We start from the raw sequence: 21303 nt of genomic DNA, 5'->3' as shown, positions 1-21303 counted from the left end.
TTTTTTGTACATATGCTATTTGATGGGCAATATGATATTTGATACCGAGGTTGTTAATTCCCCATTAAAAAACGTTCACATATTTATATAGTCAACCCATGTCCTCACTAAAACCACCATCATTGATATAAAATTTCATCAGACAGTCAAAGTGAAATTGACCGCATTCACAGCACCATTATCCCGCGGGAAAAACTCAAAGGTGAACACCGTCGATTGGCCAGCGGAGATGACAGAGTTAATAACAGATGAAGTGAGTATCACATGGGAGGCGTCCCAGTTATAGTGGTTGGAGTAAGTCTAAATCGATATATTAGGATTTGACAAATGGCACACAAAGAGAAATGGGGCTCAGCTTACAGCTCTTGCTTGCTGGAGAGGACCCAGATATACCGTCCAGTCATCGACCAGGTATGTTCCACTCTTGGTCAAAGCCTTTACTGCAGCGATAGTTGGCAGTCCACCCCAGGTGATTGGAATTGATAGGTCAGAGCCAGAGACAGACGAGGCCCCTGCTGATGTGGATGCTAGAGTCGGGGTCTTCCATTGAACAATTTGGATAACAGGGGACGAGTCTCCTCCCGAGAACTTCAGAGTTAGAGTGGCAACAACACCTGGTACTGCGGTGGACGAAAGATGCTTGGATAAGTACGAAGCTGTGAAGATTATATTTGCACCTGAGACAGAATAGTCTGTCCCTGATGCCAATTTCGCGCCAGTAGAGTCACTGATTGACGAGAGGGTGTTGCCGTTGAAGATAAATGGAAGAGTCTGTGCGGTCACAGCTGTTCCGTACTGATGGAAAATATACGCTGACGATGACTGCGTGGTTGTAGAACCGTCCTCAGTACTATCTGGCAAACTATTTGCAGTAGACTCGGTTGATTTTGTGATGATCGAGAGCGAGTTGGTGTCACGCCAGACTCCGGTGGTTCGATCCAAGTGGTCCAATCCGTTATCCCACAGCACGCAGGAGATATCGAGACTGGAAGCAGTCTTGATCAAGAAGTCAACGTACTTCCATCGAGCAGCGGGCTCGGTATTGGTGGGTGAAGCATCATATTCACCCAAAAGTAGAGGTACGTCGGGGAAGGCGTTGCGCAGGTTCTGGAAGTCGGTCTTTACAGTAGTTTTGTCACTGTCAGAGCCCCAAATAGTCTTTCCCCTGTTTGGAGTTAGTAAATAGCGTCAACATGCAGGGTCTATTACTCTTACCAAGCGCTGAAAATAAAGTCGTCTAAAAGCAACCCGGGTCAGTTCAACCCAACAATATCCATGGATAAACTCATTAATGACTCACAAGGGCTATAGTAGTGGAACTGAATAGCATATGGATTCGAAAATCCAGAAGGTGCAACAAACCAGTCTGAAGTCTTGATGCTATCCTGACCACCTCCGACTAGAGTAACAACTCTTTGCGAGTTGAACCCGCCAGCATCGTTGATAGCCTGGAGGAAGATCTTGTTCAATTTGTTGATCTCAGCACCATCGGCCGCAGTATTGCACGGGGGCTCATTGATAGGTTCAAAAGCAACAAGATTGGATTTGCAGGCCAACTTGGTTCCGATTTGATACCACAGTTTGTAGAATTTCTCTTCGATCATAGTGATGTTGGCTCCAGCCTTGCTAACATCAGCCCAAACCCATGAATCTGTTTCTTGTCAGTAAATTTCATTATTACAAGGGCATATATCATACCATGATGCACATCAACGATGGCGTAGAGTCCACGGGCGACAATCATATCAACCACATCAGAGACTCGCTGCAACCATGCTGGATCAACAGTCCAATCTGGTGAGCTTCCGGTAAAATGGTCAGCATATGTGACTGGAAGTCGGACACTCTTGAATCCGGCAGTCTTCACGGTATTAAAGGTCGACGCCACAACCGGTGGGTTATTCCAAGATCCCTCATCGGGCACAGCATCAAGAGTGTTTCCCAGGTTCCAACCGGGATGAAGTTTGGACACAAAGTCGGAAGCTGAGATTGCACTAAATGTTCCAGTACAAACAGCACCCTTCGAGGTAGTAGTAGCTTCCTGCGTTGTTGACTTAGTCGTTGTTGTCAACGTGGTAGTGGTGGCCTTGGAGGTGGTCACTGCTGTAGTGACACTGCTAGTTGGTGTTCCTGGAAGGCATTGAGAGTACCCTGGGGAGAAGTTAGCATGAAATCAATTATGTTCTAAGATAACTGCTGTTCCACATACAGTCATTCTGCGAGGTACAGACGAAGCCCGACGTGCAAGTGGTGCTTCCTGTATATCCACTGCCTCCGCCTAAATATCACCAGTTAGTTCAAGGGCAAGTCTTAAACCAGAGGGAAATTGATCCCTACATTGTCCGTAGCCTGGAACCTGAGCCTGGGCTATTCCAACGAGGGCTAGGACGGCACCGGAAAGGAGAATCTGCATCGTAAGGTCTACTATCGGAATCTACAGATCCTGATTCCGTTATAAAGCTGGATGGACAGGACTAGTACGGGAATATCAAGGATATTTATAGTATTCAAGTTATAATTTATACTATGCCGCTTAGTCGTTCATCTGCGTTGTTTTCTTCATCAATATTTAGATACCAAAACGCCACCCTTGACCTAAAGATGAGTAGTGCTTATGGTCGGCATAGCTCGGCAATAGATTGTTATGAATTGTATATTTTTTATCTTTCTTCTGAAGAACTTTAGAAGATTAAAAGGAAAGTAACTCCTCCAATGAAAAGCCTTCCCTGATACAAGGTGAGACCTTTAATTTCCCTTTTAGGACAAACTAGGATTCATTCGGCATATCCCCGAAAATAGTTAGACATTTTTCTATACTAGTATGTATCTGTTTATTAGCCCCGCTCCTGTAGAAAGCGCGGAGTACGTCCGTGTTGGTTTTCATAACCCGTGGAGAATGAGGAAGAAACTAGGTACTTATGGAATACACATATTGTTTCTCTATAGTACTCAGTATAGGTGCATCACATCATATTCATTCGTATCGGAAAGGCCTTTCGTCATTTCAGGCATTCACATCACTATGCAGTCTTTCTTTTCTGTCTCCATTATCCCTGCACCAACAGGGCGGGGTCGGTGAGAATACTGATTTCGATTGCGCGAATTCCGGTTTCCAGGGTACTGATTTACTGGGCGATTACTTGGAGTACCACCGTATGACCTTCTGTCAGGTGGTGAATAGCGTGGCCCACCAGTAGCTTGTTCATAGGGAGGGGGTGGTGCATTTGGGTCCTCGGGGTCGGGCCCATGTTGTGGAGGTCTAGGTTGAGAACCCACTGCAATGCTTGAAGATCGAGCAGGTACATTGCTCAAGCGAGGTGAAGGAGATGGTCGATTGAATGGATTACTCGGGGCAGACGTGCGACGATCGCGAGCCTGCTCGGTCCTGGCATTTTCGCGTTGCTCTTCTTCTTGGAACTGTAGCGAGAGCGCATACGCATAGTCTGCATCACTCTGTTCTTGAGTTGGCTCGGGAGATTTCGATACTTCATTCGCATTTGGAGACTGAGTGCGCTCATTTGGTGCTCGGGACGCGGGGCCAGGAACAGAGGGGGTCGAAGGGCCAGCGCCCACGGGGCGAAAGTCGCCAGAGTAATATTCTGTGTTGAAGCCTGTCACATCGACAAGAGATTCCCAAACTACCTCGGCATGACCCGCATAGCCGGCATCGGTAACTAAGGTGTAGAGTTGATGGGATTGCGGGTGTTTATATAGAGTCGAGAAGTGGTCATTGCGGAAAAGAATGGAGAAAGATCCAGGAGCAAGTTTAGTCGAGAGTTGCGTTAAGCCAAACGGACTTAATTGCGTCGGATTCTCAATTTCCACAAATCGTTGGATGGTTTGGATATCCGCCATGGTATTCTCTTCCTCGGCTTGAAGAGTATCGCCTCGAGCCACTCGGTCCTCAAACTCTTGTCTGCGAAAAGGCAGCATTTGAATGTCCTCGTAATACTGAGCAGTGCGTGACATTGCAGCATGGGTAGAACTAGACCAAGGGGCTAACCAGGCATGAATCAATGGTACACCAAACGTGCTATACAGTCGAAGATCACTAGTTTCGAGGAAAGTGCCAAATCCTTCAGTAGAGTCCTAAGAATAGGTTAGTATAGGTGCCCCTTGACATAAACATCACATGTACTCACCATTATCAAGCGTGGGTTGACATTCATTCCCGTGTGCAGCATTGTCAGGAATTGAGCGAGCGCCTCGATGTCCGGAAATTCCTCATCAGGACCCAGGCAGATTGTCAGTTCTTCAAACATCGCCTCGATTAGCAGGCCCAGAGAAATTTGCTCGCGGGTGGACAAAGCTCTCACAATCGGCGGGTGAGTGTTGGGTTTCGCTCGCAGCACCAATGCATTTATAAGGGCCAGCAGTGGACAGGGCCCGTTTTGATTTTGGACCAAAACCGGAGACTCCACCAGCTGACCACTTTGATCGGTCCATCGGACGTGTCGAATAGTATAAGTTTCTGATCTCTGCTCCTTTTGCTTTGCAGCATCTGCGGCAGATAGTATGGGGGTTGTTTGGGGTTGTGGCTGTTGCACTATGGAAGATGGGAGTTTTTGTTTATCCGACAAAGATCTTGCTCCGTTCACGGCTGGTTCTGAGTACAACGAAGACGCAACATGAGATCCTTTTTTGACCTCCGAATTGCCAGTGGCACCCAGCACACCCAAATCACTCGATTCACGGGATGTAGCGGGGGTCCCACTAGAGAGAGCAACAGATGAAGTATTGATTTCAGCATCCGATCCCAGTCTCCCTGAACTGTATGAAGGTTTAACATGTGCGCGGGAATGGTTATCGGCATCAGACGGGTCAGAAGGTTGCATGGAAACAGCCGGGGCATATGGATTAGATTGCATTCCTTGCAGGTATATCTCCGGCGGGGCTGAGACCTTGATGGACTGTTGAGACCCCCACGGTGAGTTATCATCGAGTTGCTGGCCGCCTAGCACGGCGCGTTGTTCAGAATTAGGATGAGCACGAGGGGTATCAGCCCAAGGGGATTCTTGGTTGGGCTCATCTAAAAGAGAGAGCCGTGCAGTCATCGGAATATACCCCTCGGCTGTAAGTTGTTAGTAAGAAATATCATTTTTTGAGAGAGCTTTCAGAAGCAGGTAATGTCATACTTAGGCTCAAGGAATCACTATTTAAAGTTCCATGTGAATCACGGCCCCATTCATTAGAATCTAAAAGTTCTTGAGTACGATCTGCCGGCCTTGGCTTCAAGAACGGGTTGTTTGACTGTAGCTGTACTGGTAACTCCCCAGTCGTAGCCTGACCAGCGTCGGACGTTGCCCGCCAGACATTCTCGGCCGCTCCTTGTTGTTGCCCTGTTATCAACGTAGGTGAAGCCCAGTGCCCGTTGATAATTTCAGGTTCCCGGTATGCGCTCTCATACTGATTGCACTGACCGGAGCGGCTATCATCCGGCGTTCCGTTATTATTTGGCCATGGGTTCGGCGGCTGGTTGGTTGGAGACCCCATCGGCGACCGTTGTGCCTCCTCAAGTGGCATCAGGTCAAATGCAGGTGAAGTGTTGAGATCGGGGGAGTAGATAGAGTCCTCAGAAGGAAATCGGTTCAAACGAGTGCGGTGGGAGGATGCAGAGTTGGGTAATTTAGGTGAGCGTGCGTCCGATCGAGGATTTGACTTGCTAATGTTCTCCAGACGCGGCGGGGGCTGTTTTCGCAGGCCCATGAAGACGTCCGTAACCTTCTTGGGAGACGGAGGGAGAGTGAAGGTTTGAGTTCGCGTATAGTTCTAGAGATGGAAAGGCTAATAAAGCATTTAACATCAAAAACACAGAGATTTGTATTTTCGATTTGAGGGATTCAGAACGTAGGCTCAAAATAATAACAATAAGCCATTAGGTATAAGGAAAACGCCTTGCGCTGGGGCTGCAGGGGCTGAGCTGCCCCGGATAGGTAATAATGGGCAACAGGGTAACAGCTTAGCCTTTAGCTGCTCGGAAATAGCCCCAAATGAAGAGAAAGCATTAAAAGCAATGACGAAGGTGGATGATCTTAAAGAGTGTCTCTCGCAAGGCACCCGGATTCCGCAGATCCACTCAGTGCTGCTAACCTGGGGGAAGCTCGAACGCCAGTATTCGTATTTACCGTATTATTCACATGCAAGAGTGATATGGGTAAGGAGAGGAGGGTGATGATATTACATACTATGTACGGTATGGTATTCTGAAAACTATGACGAAATGAGGCCAGTAATGTAATGCATAAATTTCCCGGACTATCTATACATCCGGCTGTGAGTATCCTCGTCCTCTGATTGGCCATCATTCCTATCAGCCATAAAAGTTCCCAGAACAATTTTGTGGAAGAGCTCGAGGCATAGCTGTTTCCATTGTCATCATGCATTCCTACATTCGCCCGGGCCAGTTCGTAGGTATCCGGCTACAGTCGGATCAGTTAAGACTGATCCAGATCATCCCCGATACGTAAGTACGCTCTGCTCTATGCGGGGAAAAGATTCCATCACAAGAACTAACATTGGATCAGAGTCGTCAATTTGGGTAGATTTGGCAGCTTTACCGCCAATCAAATTATTGGACGACCATTCTACTTCACCTTTGAAATACTGGACGCAGCTGATGAGGCTGGCAACCAACTACGTGTCGTATCAGCAACCGAGTTGCATGCGGAGACACTCCTTGCGGACGGGGAGGGGGATGGGGAGGGTGACGACGTGGAGACTGGTGAAAATGGAATACCGATGCGAACGAATCGTCAGATCAATGACGAGAACTCTTCCCAGAAATTGACTTTGGAGGAAATTGAAGAATTGAAGAGAGAGGCCGGTGGCGCAGGAAAAGACATTGTCGCAAAGCTCTTGGAGTCGCACAGCGCAATAGACCAGAAGACCGCATTTTCTCTTGCCAAATACACACTGCGCAAGCGCAAGAAGTATCTGAAGCGATTTACTGTCCTCCCACTGGACGTTGGCCTTTTGGCCAATTATTTGATCGAAGAACGAGATGCGCAAAAGTCGATGGAGCTACGAGACGAACACATCGGTCTCATCGGGTGCTGGGGTAATGTACATCACAGCGGAAACATTGAGGTGGGCGAGGGGATGAAGCCGCATGGACGTTATGCCATCGTTGATGAGACTGGCGGACTTGTTGTCGCTGCAATGGCTGAGCGCATGGGAATTTTGTATCCCCACGATGCCGAGGAAGACCCAACAGAAGAGCAAGATGCTCCAGCCCACGATGCCGCAGAATCTCAACCTCCTAATGGCCCCTCAAGGCCCCGGCGCATACGTCCTCAGCCAATGTCCGCTACTACCAATACCATCACCGTTATCCACCCATACGCACAACCAAACCTGTCACTCCTGAAATTCTTTGGTTATGACACCAACAATCCCGATGAATCCCATCCCCTTCACACCCATCTCAAATCAATTTCCTGGATGCAGTTGGCTGACCCCAATTCCGATCCGCTCTACGCCAACGAACCACCTATCATACCCGCAGAGGAATTGGCGGAGCTTAAACAAAGCAAGCGCACTGCGTATTACCACAAGCGCAATCGATGGGGGCGAGTTAAGGCAGTTGTGGATGAGGCTCGGGCAGGTAACTTTGACGGTCTGATCGTGTCCACATTACTAGAGCCAGCAAGCGTTCTAAAGACAATGGTCCCGCTCCTTGCAGGGTCAGCCCCTGTTGTCGTGTATTCTCCGACAGTCGAGTCTCTGGTGGAATTGGCAGACATGTACTCCACTGCTCGGAGGACCGCATTTATCAACAAAAAGCGAGAATTGGAGTTGCAGAGTTCCGATGGGGAGGCCGTTGATTTGTCCTCACTTCATGAAGAATTTGTGGTCGATCCGACAATTCTCCTTCCACCTACCTTGCAAACGTCGCGTGTGCGCCCTTGGCAAGTTCTGCCTGGCCGCACCCATCCCCTCATGACTGGACGTGGTGGCGCAGAGGGATATCTCTTCCACGGTGTTCGCGTGTTCCCCACCACACAGAATATCCAGGCTGCTGGCAACGTTCGCAAGAGACGGAAAGTGGAAACAACATCTACCCCGGTCAGTGATCGAGATGTGGAAATGACCTAGGTTTCACGAATGAACGCCCTAAACGCCCTCAAAATAGATCAAATAGCATTTCAATGTACAAGTACAACGACTTCTTGTTTTTCATGTGATTCCACTTACTTTACCTGCTACCCCGTGTTTGGTCATACTGGATATCGAGTTATGGTTAGTCTGGGGTCGAGTTTTGACTCCCAGATATTCATATCCAAGTCTCTCTGGTCGCTACGCAATGCGATCCTTCTGGGGTTGAATCAAGTATCAAATTCATTCATGCGCTGAATTTCATCAAACAAATATACAGCAACGCTCGTCATCTAGAGACTCTTTCCCATGAACTTCCTCTTCGTGAAACTCAGCCAAAACTAAGATTAATCAGTATAAATTAAGATTTCATTCTTTGCTCCCACTTACCTTTGATGGTCCGACTCCACCAGGGTATAATCTAGCGTGTAGGCGGATGGCGATCTCCTGTCGCACCTGCGAGATGTACCTAGAATCACAAGAGCCGGTCAGCTAAAATTGGCTATGTAATATATCGCAGTGAGGGTCTCACTGGCGAAGAGTCTCGGCATCCTGGCGGTCACGCGGGGGCTCAAAGGCCTGGTTAAGCGGGAACGACACATCACCGGGAATAGCAAAGCTATCGAGGGCGGCGTTGGTCAGGGCCTGGGAATAGTATCAGTTCTGGTTCTCCTATATTGGGATTTTGATATCTATTGAAACTTACCTTCTCTGCCTCCCGGGCAGTCATTGTTGGCTTGACCTTTCCTAGGCAGTCGCTAATAAACAGAGTTCCATAAATGAGCATGCGATCCGCGGGGCCATTGATCTCGAAGTTGCGGAACAAGACATTGGCACGGAAGAGCGATAGGATTTCATCGACGCAATCATATGATTCACTTTCTGGGGACACATCGATGTCGTCGATGTTGGGAAGCGGGGGCAATGTGTATGCGGGGCCACGAGTACGGGTTCGAAGGGGAAGAATGGGGAAGTTTCCTATTAAGACAATCAATTTGATCCTTTTAAATGTTCGATTCATAGCTCAGGAACTCCTGCGCTAGACTAAGTGTTCTCATACCTATCACGGGGACATCGCGGTCCTCCAGGAAGATGGAGTGATATGCCTGCATTGGTCAATAAGGGGGCTTCGAACACACTAGATATCAAAACATACAGGCATTCTGAATGCGTCAAAGAATTAAATTGTAGGAAGTTCAAACAGACGGGAGGGGACAAGTCGGAGGTTAGGCAGAGGGATGTCATCTGTGGAGTCCCCCAAGCTCCATATGATTTTCCGCCCCGAGCCTCTTTACGCGCTCAACGCGTCAAACCACCAGGCACTTTTCATTGACCTACTTTACCTGATTTCCTTTGACATTGATTAATTTATCTCTACCCAGGCATTCATCATGTCAGACTACGAGGATGAAATGGACGTGGATGCGCCCAAGGACTTGCAATTTAGCTCCGAGAACGCCAGTGGAAAAAAGAGAACTGTCGCTGATCTGCCAGTCGAGGCTCAAGATAATTTGCCATGGTGAGTTTGAGAACTATATCCATTATGTTATATTACTAACAGCCTTGTCAGGGTCGAAAAATATCGTCCAAGTAGCCTGGATGATGTCTCTGGCCATCAAGACATTCTCGCGACTATCAATCGGTTCGTGGAGACAAATGTAACAAATTCCTATGGATGTACAATGGCCTCTGATTAACACTGTCATACAGCGACTGCCCCATCTCCTCCTCTACGGACCTCCAGGAACCGGAAAAACCTCCACCATCCTGGCTCTGGCGCGGCGGATCTACGGTACCAAAAACATGCGACAAATGGTGTTGGAGCTGAATGCAAGTGATGATCGTGGTATTGATGTTGTTCGAGAACAAATTAAGACTTTTGCAAGTTCGTGGCCTCGAAATCTCGGGTTGGACTATACAAGCTTACCATGAATACTAGGCACTAAACAGATCTTCAACATGGCCCCCCAAGGCACTGCCGGCTCTCCTCTGGCAGGTTACAAGCTTATCATTCTGGACGAAGCCGATGCGATGACTTCGACCGCACAAATGGCCCTCCGTCGTATCATGGAGCGTTACACAGCCAATACCCGATTCTGCGTTATTGCCAACTACACACATAAGCTATCCCCAGCGCTCCTATCCCGGTGTACCAGATTCCGGTTTAGTCCATTGAAGGAAGTCGATATTCGGACCTTAGTCGACAAAGTGATTGAGAAGGAGGGTGTCAAGATACAGCCCGATGCGGTCGATAGTCTAGTGACTTTGAGCAGAGGTGATATGCGACGAGCCCTAAATGTGCTTCAGGCATGCTTTGCCAGCAGTAAGCTCATGCCCTTCCCCCCCCCTACTTACACCCGGCTTCATTGACTAACCTTTATCCGTTAGGTATCCCACTACCGATGAGAGACGCCCCTAAAGCCCCTCGTCCCGAACCCGAGACTGTCACCAATGCGACAATTTACGACTGCATTGCCGCCCCTCACCCCTCTGATATCCAAGAAATCATGAGCACCATCCTCTCTACCAGCGACGTCACTTCCTGTCTGAATACGGTGCAAACTCTGAAATCTAGCAAGGGTCTGGCTTTGGCCGATATCCTCTCCGCACTAGCAGACCAACTCCAACAGCTTGAAGTCCCCGCTCAAACACGTATCACATGGCTCGAGGGACTGGCCGAGATTGAATGGCGACTTTCTGGAGGAGGTTCGGAAGCTATTCAGACTGGAGGTCTAGTCGGCGTGGTGCGAAATGGGTGTGAGTTAATGGGTGATAAGGGTGTTACCGTATAAGTATGCAAACATTCTCTTGATTCATATAAATGTAATGATCTTGGGAGGAGTCTAGGCGAAAGGATCTAAAATACAATGACCATCTTCAATTTGGAAGTAAACCTGGGCAGTTCCGTTCTACCATTTCTCCGCTCGCCGTTCGCCGCTATCGCAGCTCCGCGGTATACCGCGGAGATGTTTTCGATTAGCTAATTTGTGATATCCTTTGATATCCTTGATATTTGGAGATATTTGGATATATTTGAGATATCTGACCAATATAATTTAGTAAAATTTGTTCACTAAACTACTATTAGACTAATCTCATAATAAGTGCAGCTTATCCGTAAGTTTTTTTTACACCGAGGGGAAAGAGGGGGAAGAGTCAATGTTTCTTGTCCGCCTCACTTTTGACATCTAAATAAACCCCCGCCCACCCCCCCCCCCTCAGAGAGGAATTTACCGGCTTTGCTGCATTTCAATTGATTCCTTATTTCAATATGCGGTACGCTATTCAGGGCATTTTGCTGGCATCTTTGTCTGTTGTTGATGCCGAACGTGTGCTGGGTGCATATATTTTTGCACGCCATGGAGATCGCACCCCAAAGATCTTTGGTAGTACCCAACTGACTGATTTGGGCTACCGGGAGGTCTTTGATTCGGGTTCTTTTTATAATGAGCGATACATCTCCTCAGACTCTCCTAAGCAGATCGAGGGCATTAGTGCCGATATCGTCAACCCAAAACAGATCAGTGCCTCTGCTCCCTCGGATGCTGTACTGCAAAACTCGGCCACTGGCTTCCTACAGGGTGTATATCCTCCCGTGGGAAAAGTGGCTTCCCAGACTCTGGGCAATGGAAGCTCGGTCGAGTCTCCATTGAATGGCTATCAGCTCATTCAGCTGACACCAGCCACTACAAGCAAGAACGCCGAGGATTCCACCTGGTTACAGGGATCCAGTGGATGCCAGAAGGCAACTGTGAGCAGTGACAACTACTTTTCTTCCGAAATGTACACTTCACTGCTATCCTCAACCAAGGAGTTCTACCAATCGCTTTCACCAATGCTTGATGGGGCATTTGTCTCGTCTGATATGACTTTTAAAAACGCCTATACCATCTTCGACTACTTGAATGTCGGCAAAATTCATAACTCTACCAGTCAATTCCCTCACAAGTCAGACCTGACCGACGAGGTTTACCACCAGCTGATTGCTCTAGCTGGAACCCATGAATTTAACCTGGCTTACAACTCCTCCGATAAAGTGCGCGCCATCGACGGTGCCGTCCTGGCGGGCGAAATCCTGGCCGGACTGAATGAGACCATTGCTACCAAGGGCAAGTCCAAGCTGAACATTGGATTTGGCTCTTACGGTACCATCTTCGCTCTCTTCGGTCTTATGCAGATGCCTGCTGCATCCGTCGACTTCACTGGAATCCCAGACTACGCCTCATCGATGGTGTTCGAACTGGTGACAAACGCCAGTGGTACCGACTTCCCAGACAAGTCCGACCTCAGCGTGCGCTTCATGTTCCACAATGGTACCATCACGGGATCATCTGAGCCTACTGTATACCCACTGTACGGACAGTCAAGCAAACTTCTCTCCTGGGACGACTTTGCCTCGAAGACCAAGGAGATCGCCGTTACTTCGGATGAGGAGTGGTGTACCATGTGTGGCAACACGGATGGCAAGTGCGCCAGTTCGGACCGCAGCAGCGGCTCTGGCTCTGTTAGCACCTCCAGCACTAATGGCTCGGGAATGTCGCTCGTTGTGGCAGGTGTCATTGGTGCTATGGTTACCCTCGCAGTGATCCTTGGCCTGCAGGCCATTTTCTTCCTGCTTGGTGGATTTCGCATTGCAAAGCGGAACAAGGCAAGCCATGAAACAATGAGCTCACTTGCTGGTGTGGAGGAGAAAAAAGTTTAGGTTGGTTTCAAAAGATCAGACAGATGGGTGAATCCTGAGTAAGGGGCTATTGTTTTGGTAGGAGTCTTGACGTATAATGAATCTATGAATGCAATAATAATTCGAATCTGATTTTACTATACCACTACTATACGAGTTAACATGGCATCTAGGCTTAATTGGCATATTGCGTGTATGTTGCTACGATATCGGGATGTTCCAGACATTCTATCTGATCCTGTCTATCTAATTCTCTTCAATTCGCAGGTTTAGTCCCTGTGTAAGCCGATGAGCGTAATATTTTCAGTATCACTTCATCGGAAACATATAGTGGCCATCCGGAAGATTCACCGCCTTGAACAACTTTCCAACTTCTCAACCTCTTCTTTTCTCTCTCATCTCTTCTCAATCCCAAAATGCCTCGCCAACAAATCAATTTAGATCCCTACCGGGATGTGATCATAACTCTCTTCCACCACGGCATCAGTAGCGACTCCATTAGCCGCACACTCGAAAGTTGTTATAATATCCAAGTCAAGGAACGAACCATCCAGTCCCGCCTTCGCCAGTGGGGCATCCGAAAGCGACACCAGACGACCACAGGCGATGAGGCATTGCATGCGCGCATCAAGATGCTTTTCATACAGGACAGGCTGACCGATAAGGCTATGCTCGATATATTGCATCAAGAAGGTTATGGTATCTCTGAACGCACCTTGCGCCGTCTACGGTGTAAGTTAGGACTCCATTCCAGGGTCTCGGAGCCGGAGCAGCACCAGGAACAGGATCAGATGCAGATGCACATGATTGTCTCACATTCTCGGGCAGAGGAGCAATTGGTGTGAATCTACCTTGCTAGAGCCGAAGGAAGGTTGCTCGGTGGTGATCTTCCGCTAGGCTCCATCAAGAAACACCCCATGCTCGACACATCCGGAAGATGATCAGTAATCTCACCCCACGCGACAATACTGGAATACTCCCTCATGCGCCACACACGCGACTGTTTATGTCTCGATCTTTATCAACACTCCAACGATATTCCTAAGCCTCCATTTTCTGGATCATGTCCAGTCAACATGTGCTCCCTTGGAAGGTTGACCTGCCAATGGCCGACTCACATCTTGATTCTGCAACCGACAAACTCTTGTCAGCGCGAAATATCTCCTCACAAAACAAGATCTTGCAGAGACAATTCGGTGAGCTGAGGGAGTTGATCTTCGTTGACTCATTCAACCGCCTACCAGCATCCACTGCCGCCAAGCATCAATCCTGGTAAAAGCACTCAGCGTGTACACAATATACTGGAAATTTTCTTAGCCCCCACTGCGATTGATTATTCCCAAATGCGACAAAATCCCATGCCCAACGCGCAACCTCATATCTGTTACAGGTGCTTTGAGTGCGTTTACGAGATTGCGAGAATTGTCAGGATTGTCAAACTGTGTCACGTAGTGTTGAATTCAAAGAAATGATGCTCATTCATTTTCATCTAACCCTTCTAAACAATGGTTTTGGGACACCAAGTAATAAGGGCTGGATCGATGTCACGTGACATGACGTTCCCTTCGAGCTTTTGATCGGAGAACCCAACCCATTGGATCGCAACACTCAAGAGGGGTGTCCGTATCCCCAAATACACTCCAAATCTTCGCTCTACCACAATTGTGGCACGCGCAGTAAGCCGGTAGCTTACTCCCCCATAATGTCCTCCCAATACACCAGCGAGCCCAATCCCACTGCGTCGGCTACGCTCAACACGACGGTTGGCCCTATCCAGATCGCGCTCTTCGCAAACCAGACCCCTCTCACCTGCAAGAACTTCCTTCAGCACTGCAAGGACAACTATTATGCTGGCACAATCTTCCATCGGGTAGCCCCCGATTTTGTGATCCAGGGCGGTGATCCCACGGGCACTGGCTCCGGCGGTACCTCCATCTATGAATACCCAGAATTCGAATTTGACCCTGAAGCTCGGGACCCAGACGAGCGGGTGGTTCTACGCGATGAGCTTCATAGTCGGTTACGTTTCAATCGACGTGGCTTGCTAGGAATGGCCAAGAGCGAGGACGGGACATACGGCAGTCAATTTTTCATCACACTCGCGAATACGGAGCGTGAGATGAATGGAAAATGTACAATTTTTGGGAGACTGGAGGGCGACAGCATCTACAATGTGTTGAAGATTGCAGACGCCGAGCGCATCGCGGGCACTGAGCGTCCTGTTTATCCAGTCAAGGTGACGTCCTGCGAGGTTGGAGAACTAGGGCCATTGGAGGGCAAGTTAAAGGACAGACAGACAGTATCAACTGCTGGGAAGGCAGAGAAGGGCGCGCCCAAGAAAAAGAAGAAGGCACCGAAAGGCGGGAAGACGCTTCTGAGCTTTGGAGACGACGGAGACGAAGAAATGCCCATGCGCCCAGCGAAGCCAAAATTCAATACCAATTTGGTCGTGGATGCGCCAGTCACGAAAGCTGAAACATCACAACCCAAACCCCGAGTAGAAGCCCCATCACAACCGCGCAAACGGCCCCGGTCGCCATCTCCGGATCGATCACCGCCTACAGAGCGTAAGAAGCGTCCAAAGACACCAGATCCTGAAACACAACTCCCCCTGCCTGACCCGGAGTCGCCTGTTCGGTCTCCGACCCCGGACGCCCAACCCGCGAAGGAGTCCAAGCTGTCGCGGACAAACGCTCAGATTGCCGCTTTGATGACATCCATGCGCCGCGACGTCGACGTCGGTCCTAAGGACACAGGCCGAAAGAAATCCGCTCTCGAAGCCATGATTCCCGAAACCTCAATTCGAGGACGGAAACGGCCACCTCCAGGGTCAGCAAATGGCTCCAGTCGTAATGGGACAGGGCCTAGTAGCGCCGCTGAGCGAGAAGCATTGCAGCTCTTCAATGCCTTCAAAGCCAAGCTCGAAGGTGCTAAACCCGAACCAACCACCACAACATCACATACGAAAAGTCACACGAACAAAAACACCGAAAAACAAAACGAAGAAGAAGATGAAGAGGCCCAACTCTGCGACTTACACTTCATTGCAAACTGCCAATCCTGCCAGGCATGGGACAACCCGGAGGCAGAGGCAGAAGACCCCGAACAGAAAGAGGGAGATTGGCTCTCGCACGAACTCCGGTTTGGGAAAGATACGCTAGGCAAAGACTTGAACTGGAAACGCGAACACGGAGGCGAGGCAGACTCACTCATGGTGATTGATCCTCGTGAAAAAGAGAAAGAGGTGGTTGGACGAAAGAAGGGATTTCAGCGTGATAGAGAGCGCGAACGTAAACGGGAGCGAATTGGTGATTTGGAATGGGATAAAGGGCGCTAAATGTTCTTATTTTTTTTAATGAATGTCACTTCTTTCCTATCAATATTCCAACCCTGTATATATATATATACTGACGTCTGACTCGTCGGATATCTTTAGCCAGGCGCTACATGGCCTGTGGGTAAGTGCCAGAGTCTCAAAAAGCCAGTTTCTAGGACACGCACATGTGCATTGACACCTGGGATTGGTTGCTATGCCCGTCTTGTTCTTTTGTATCAGCATCCCTACATAATGTCCTGTATGATTCTACCAATGATGACTGAATGCAACACAGCATACGGAATACACGGGGTTCCAACCTTGTTAGGTTCCTGACAGCAAATATATTAAATCTAAATCTCATCGTCTAACCCTAGCTACTCATTAAAAGGTCTACTATACAGAATCTGCCATTAGAACTAACTCTATCAAAACAAGGCCTTTCAGAAATTGACAGTGCAATGGGTCGGAACGATTGGCTCATTGCACTCGCGCCCATCCGACTGATCAGTGCAGGTGGGTTCCTTGCGGTGTTGTATCTCAAAAATCGCGAGAGTATGGGCGATGTCGATTATTTGATTGATCCGGCATTTGCCGAGGACAAGGTGATAAAGAATGCTCCCGTGAAGCTATCATTTCTGTGGTAGAGAAAACTACACTTTCCGAATGGCTGGATCAACGAAGCAATGGCGATTTTAGTCACGAAGAAAGCCCAAGAGGCCTTGTTTAAACTATCAGGGAAACAGGATATCACCCTGTTTATAGGAGAAGACCTCGAGATTCTGGCGGCTCCGATCGAATGGGCTCTAGAGCGCAAATTGAGGAGGATATATGCTGCGCAGCGGGATGGAATGGCGGATCTAGATCTGTCGGATGCAGTTGCTCTTTTGAAGCAACTAAGAGCCCGGAAATGATGGCCCGCTGGATCTGCAGACTATCCGGACAATGAATATGAACGGGTTCGACGTGGTTCCCGATCATGAGACAATGAATCAAGTGACCGATGCCTCACGTCACAAAAATAATGAGGATATCTTCTAATAGTATGTTACCACTGCGAGGGTTCACCGAGTCAGTTTTGACTTATGCAATGAGTTTGATAGTTGATATGACAAATGCTCAAGTGCATCGCTCCTAGATCGTATAGAGCCAACCTGTGTTGGTGATGATATTGCGCCAAGCAAAATTATGGTCTTTGCCATTCTTCTCAAGCATTAGATTCCTCTCGGCGTCGAGTGACTGGCACTGAAAGTCTCAATAGATCTTTATCCGTAGGCAGCCTCTCTTCCGGTTGATACATGTATAGGGCTTGTCCATATGGAGTATGTCGGGTAGATCACGGATCTCGGGTGATCTACAAGTAACCGTGGACTTCGGTATCCACTTCTCCCAAGTGACTTCTACAACATAGAGGCTCTGGACTTGGAGAGTATCTTACTGGTAATAACAAGGGTATCAAAGAATCAGAAATACTATAATAGCTACATATTATATCTGTCAAAGTAAAGCAAAGGTATCTCATTAAACAGTTGGACCATTCACGGATCATCATAGGTTTTTTTTACAGTCGAATTCCCCCAGGCACGTGAATAACCCCCCATATCAACAGAAAAGAAAAAAAAAGAAAACGCCTAATGGTACGCCGAAAAGTTTTGTTTTCAACCCCTAAGCCGTGCCCATGAATCTGCTCCATCTGGTATTCCTTGTGAAGATTCAAGCCTTTCTGCGTCGTTTTGTCGCACTGCCACCGTCATCCATAGGCTCGCCTGGATGCTCCGTGGTTGCGGGACTGGTTGCTTCACTATCCGTCAGTTGCTCGATCACGCGCCCGGATTCATCGTAGCCGACGCCGTCAAAGCCATAGTGGTAGGTGGGATCACTCGGCCCATGGTGAGGGGTCTCAAAGAGGTCAGGTTCGGCAGGGATGTGATCGAAATCGAACAGGTCGTTGGTGTCTCCGTCATCGCCTTGGGTGGTCCCCACAGGATCGTGTGTATTCTGACCTGTGCCCAAGTGGCTCATTGGATTCTCGGCCTGTTTCTTCAAATCGGAACCTGCATCTCCAATATCGGTGAAGTAGTCGTTGTTGAATATTTGGTCGAGATCGAGCGGTGGAGGGGGCACGTTGCCATCAGCGCCCTCGATACCAGGGATGGTACCATTTGGACTCAGCGGCTGGAGAAGACTAGTCAAGTTCTGGACGGAACGATCTTGCTCGGCTTGCATTTTGACTAAATTGTCGATTTCTTGCCGGGTGCTGGCTAGCCTGCCCGAGTAGTTATGCGGCATGGGTGGTGGAGTCGGCGAGATGAGCGCATTGTTGGGTGATACGCCAGTGTTCGGTTCTGAAGAATTTGTTTCGTTGGCCATGAGTCGAAGCATATCGGCGCGTTGATTTGCCGTGAGGGGAACATTACCACCATGATTTTCAAGGGAGGAGAGCACATTGGGAAACTCAGAGAAGTTCGTTGAGAGCCCGTTGCGTGCATTGGAGTTTTGAATTACAGACATAATGTCCCGTTGAGGGATAGTCTCATCTGCCGGCTGTCCCGGAGCAACGGTTGGAACACTGGGACGGGGGCTATGGTCAAAGACCTCCTCCACATGGCCGTGTTGGCTGGCGCTAGGTTGCCGAGTATGACCACGAGACCGAGTATCATAGGAGCCGCCGGTCGATGGGGAAACCGTGGAAGTCCGAGTATACGCATCCGCTGTGGGTGGAGCTTTCAAAAGCAGCGGCTGCTTCTTCATTGTTCTCTGGGAATTCGGGCTAGTCATTGACCCCAAAGCATTGTTAAGGTAATCATCATCAACATCCACAATATTTCCTTGGTCCTGTGAAATGGCCCCCGCAAAAGAATTTGCAAGGTTTTGTGGGCCACCCTCTCCCTGCAAGCTGCGGTTGTACACGGTTGCAAGGAATGTTAGAATAGCATTTATGGAGTTCTCATGGCGAGTGTGTTGCTCTTGGAAGTTGGCTGCCTGCGCATAGAGTTGCTCGTGTTCTTTCCGCAGCCTCGTGATTGTGGTTGAGATGATTGACTGCTGTTGACGAATCGCCTGGAGTTCGCGATATACCCCAGAAAGCTGATCACTGGGTACAGAGCTATCCGTGACTAGTGACAATTGCTGTGGTCGGGGAGCACGGTTATCACGAGGAGCCGGTGCACCCTCCTCGGCATAATCGTCCATGTCATTATCCTCAATATCCTCCGTCTTCACACGCGTACCGCCCTTGCTAGGTTTGCTCGCATGTCCACCGCCTCCAGCGTTCTTTGGCTTCTGAATCAGCCATAGCAAATCCGGGTGGCCTCGTTTAAAGTAAGGGTTGGCATATTCGCTAGGGCTCTTGTTTTTCCGTTCGCTGGCACGCATTGAATTATCGGAAAGTCCGACCTTCTTGTGAAACCCGTACATATTTAGTTGTCGGACGAATGAGGCGTAGTTATTGTGTTTAAAGAGCTCGGGGATCAACGTTCTAGCAAACTCGTCTTCGTCTAGCACGACGAAGGAGTTGCCATCGTCGGACCATCGAATCAGTTCGGTATTCTTGGATTCGTCCAAGAAACTGCGATTCTCAGTTAGCCCATAATTGATAATAAAAGAAAGCGATAGATGTATCATACCTGCTCAGTTTCTGTACAAAGGGCGGGATTTGCTTTCGTTTTGCCTGTGAATCTCTTTTGGCAGTCAAAGCTCGCCGATAGAGCTCTTCTAGAGACTCCCCCCATGCGCCGCTCTCTCCGTTTCCATTGTTTCCGCTGTTTTCCACATATGAAGCAGGAGGTTGCTCGTAGCCACGGTTTCGGCTAACCATCTGGTTCGCTTGTCGGCGGGCGAGTTGGTTAGATGCCGTTGCAGCCGGTGCAGACACATCTGAGGGTGGCACAAACCCTGCAGGATTGTAAGAGGGGTCGGAGAAGGCAGGTGCATTGATGGCATTAGCGGGGGGGTTCTGACCCCATTGTAAGAATTGATCGTTCGAAAGCTGAGAGCCGGGGTTCGCGGTGGCCGGAAAGTTTGGTACGGGGTTCATTTGAGGATGGACAGGAGGTACTGTTCCTGGCGCAGGCCTCTTGCGGGTCATTCCTTGCGAACTCATTGGGAATAGGCGCAAAGGCGTTGGATCTTATCGCGGAGGAGTTCGGTATAGAATTGTATCTCGATTTTTTTTCGGTCACTGAATAAGAGACTGAGTTTACCGCAGGAAATTTGCCTAGGAGACAAAGAAACCAGATGCGAACTCAGTATGCAGGAAGTTGTTCATCCAAGTCGCCTAATTTTGTGTCAAGAAGGCTTTGACCAGGGAACCGAGAAAAAAAAAAGTGGATGGCCACTCGCGCGAATCTATCGATATCAACACCGAGGTAGGTGAAAGATCACAAGAATCGACAACAGGCAGATCAAGGACCAGCAGTGATTACTAGACAGATGACGCTCAATGGGCGCGTGAATTGTCCAACATCCAGAGTAAGGCGGGAGACTCCAGCAGAAAGTGTCTGGGCGGTGAATGAGCCCAAGTATTATCTCTAAAGGGAACGAAAGTGGAGAGAGTCAAATGAATATACTCCTACCTAAGTAGCTGCTAATATGATGAATAAAGTGAGCCTATGCCACTCGGCGGCGAGATCAATTCGTTGGGGCCCCGGAGGCGTTGCCTGAGTCAGCAAGGTGGTGACGGGCACTCCCAAGGTTGGACTTCATATTGCCATGTGATCGTCCTTATCATCGACATCAACAGTCCAAGACAGATCTATAAATGTTTCAACTGTAAACTGGTGAATTGCCTTTTTGAGGTAGTGTTACTGTTTAATTTTAGCCGCTAGGTCGCCGTGGCGCTGCCATTTGCAGTACGTTAGACATTCGCACGTTTGTCGCCCCTAAAATCTCCCACCTATCTACGGGCTACAGCCTATAGAACCTGTGTTTCGAGGACACCGAGGAAGCAGGGGGCCTAGGGGACACTAGGATGCGTTTTCACGTGGTTTTAGCACTTCATATGGGCTCGACGCCCATCATTGCCTTCATAGTCTTTGTTTCTGGATGTCGTCTATATGGCTAGACTGAGAAATCCCTACATGGCAGTATCTATGGTAAGTGCGATAGATCAGGTTAGTTGAGATTATCATCATCAATATCATCAACAATTATCTGGGGAGGGATGTATGCCCGCGCTCGTCACCAATTTCAGTCAGAGCTATCATGCATCCAG

General features: G+C 48.8%; 9 protein-coding genes across 9 annotated transcripts; 5 read left to right on the top strand and 4 right to left on the bottom strand.

Annotated features, from left to right (window-relative positions):
- Positions 1 to 138: 138 nt before the first annotated feature.
- On the bottom strand, positions 139 to 2413 carry PGRI_094920 (putative extracellular endoglucanase; the record flags this gene model as incomplete). Its single annotated transcript, XM_040797205.1, has 7 exons — positions 139 to 300; positions 361 to 1165; positions 1216 to 1237; positions 1301 to 1651; positions 1699 to 2151; positions 2210 to 2278; positions 2338 to 2413. The coding sequence occupies 7 exons, from the start codon at positions 2411 to 2413 to the stop codon at positions 139 to 141; spliced, it is 1938 nt and encodes a 645-aa protein (XP_040650016.1).
- A 599-nt stretch (positions 2414 to 3012) lies between these two features.
- PGRI_094910 (MINDY family deubiquitinase) lies at positions 3013 to 5706 on the bottom strand (the record flags this gene model as incomplete). The annotated part of the gene is made up of 3 exons (XM_040797204.1): positions 3013 to 4089; positions 4143 to 5071; positions 5136 to 5706. 3 exons carry the CDS (start codon positions 5704 to 5706, stop codon positions 3013 to 3015), a joined length of 2577 nt encoding a protein of 858 aa, XP_040650015.1.
- Positions 5707 to 6377: 671 nt separating this feature from the next.
- On the top strand, positions 6378 to 8094 carry trm6 (tRNA 1-methyladenosine methyltransferase subunit GCD10; the record flags this gene model as incomplete). The annotated part of the gene is made up of 2 exons (XM_040797203.1): positions 6378 to 6463; positions 6525 to 8094. 2 exons carry the CDS (start codon positions 6378 to 6380, stop codon positions 8092 to 8094), a joined length of 1656 nt encoding a protein of 551 aa, XP_040650014.1.
- Positions 8095 to 8387: 293 nt separating this feature from the next.
- On the bottom strand, positions 8388 to 9206 carry PGRI_094890 (actin-related protein 2/3 complex subunit 3; the record flags this gene model as incomplete). Its single annotated transcript, XM_040797202.1, has 5 exons — positions 8388 to 8435; positions 8485 to 8563; positions 8627 to 8739; positions 8801 to 9072; positions 9155 to 9206. The coding sequence occupies 5 exons, from the start codon at positions 9204 to 9206 to the stop codon at positions 8388 to 8390; spliced, it is 564 nt and encodes a 187-aa protein (XP_040650013.1).
- Positions 9207 to 9485: 279 nt separating this feature from the next.
- On the top strand, positions 9486 to 12796 carry PGRI_094880 (ATPase, AAA-type, core; the record flags this gene model as incomplete). The annotated part of the gene is made up of 7 exons (XM_040797201.1): positions 9486 to 9613; positions 9665 to 9752; positions 9805 to 9979; positions 10034 to 10417; positions 10483 to 10851; positions 11205 to 11211; positions 11317 to 12796. The coding sequence occupies 7 exons, from the start codon at positions 9486 to 9488 to the stop codon at positions 12794 to 12796; spliced, it is 2631 nt and encodes an 876-aa protein (XP_040650012.1).
- A 395-nt stretch (positions 12797 to 13191) lies between these two features.
- On the top strand, positions 13192 to 13620 carry PGRI_094870 (Clr5 domain-containing protein; the record flags this gene model as incomplete). The annotated part of the gene is made up of 1 exon (XM_040797200.1): positions 13192 to 13620. The coding sequence occupies one exon, from the start codon at positions 13192 to 13194 to the stop codon at positions 13618 to 13620; it is 429 nt and encodes a 142-aa protein (XP_040650011.1).
- Positions 13621 to 14477: 857 nt separating this feature from the next.
- Positions 14478 to 16112, top strand: cwc27 (putative peptidyl-prolyl cis-trans isomerase; the record flags this gene model as incomplete). Its single annotated transcript, XM_040797199.1, has 1 exon — positions 14478 to 16112. The coding sequence occupies one exon, from the start codon at positions 14478 to 14480 to the stop codon at positions 16110 to 16112; it is 1635 nt and encodes a 544-aa protein (XP_040650010.1).
- A 440-nt stretch (positions 16113 to 16552) lies between these two features.
- PGRI_094850 (uncharacterized protein) lies at positions 16553 to 17005 on the top strand (the record flags this gene model as incomplete). The annotated part of the gene is made up of 2 exons (XM_040797198.1): positions 16553 to 16696; positions 16739 to 17005. The coding sequence occupies 2 exons, from the start codon at positions 16553 to 16555 to the stop codon at positions 17003 to 17005; spliced, it is 411 nt and encodes a 136-aa protein (XP_040650009.1).
- A 799-nt stretch (positions 17006 to 17804) lies between these two features.
- On the bottom strand, positions 17805 to 20127 carry PGRI_094840 (heat shock factor family protein; the record flags this gene model as incomplete). The annotated part of the gene is made up of 2 exons (XM_040797197.1): positions 17805 to 19659; positions 19718 to 20127. The coding sequence occupies 2 exons, from the start codon at positions 20125 to 20127 to the stop codon at positions 17805 to 17807; spliced, it is 2265 nt and encodes a 754-aa protein (XP_040650008.1).
- Positions 20128 to 21303: the final 1176 nt, after the last annotated feature.

Source organism: Penicillium griseofulvum (assembly GCF_001561935.1).
Source record: "Penicillium griseofulvum strain PG3 chromosome Unknown contig_15, whole genome shotgun sequence".
Classification (NCBI taxonomy): domain Eukaryota; kingdom Fungi; phylum Ascomycota; class Eurotiomycetes; order Eurotiales; family Aspergillaceae; genus Penicillium; species Penicillium griseofulvum.
The sequence above is the reverse complement of the archived record's forward strand: the minus strand, read 5'-3'. Positions and strand labels throughout refer to the sequence as shown.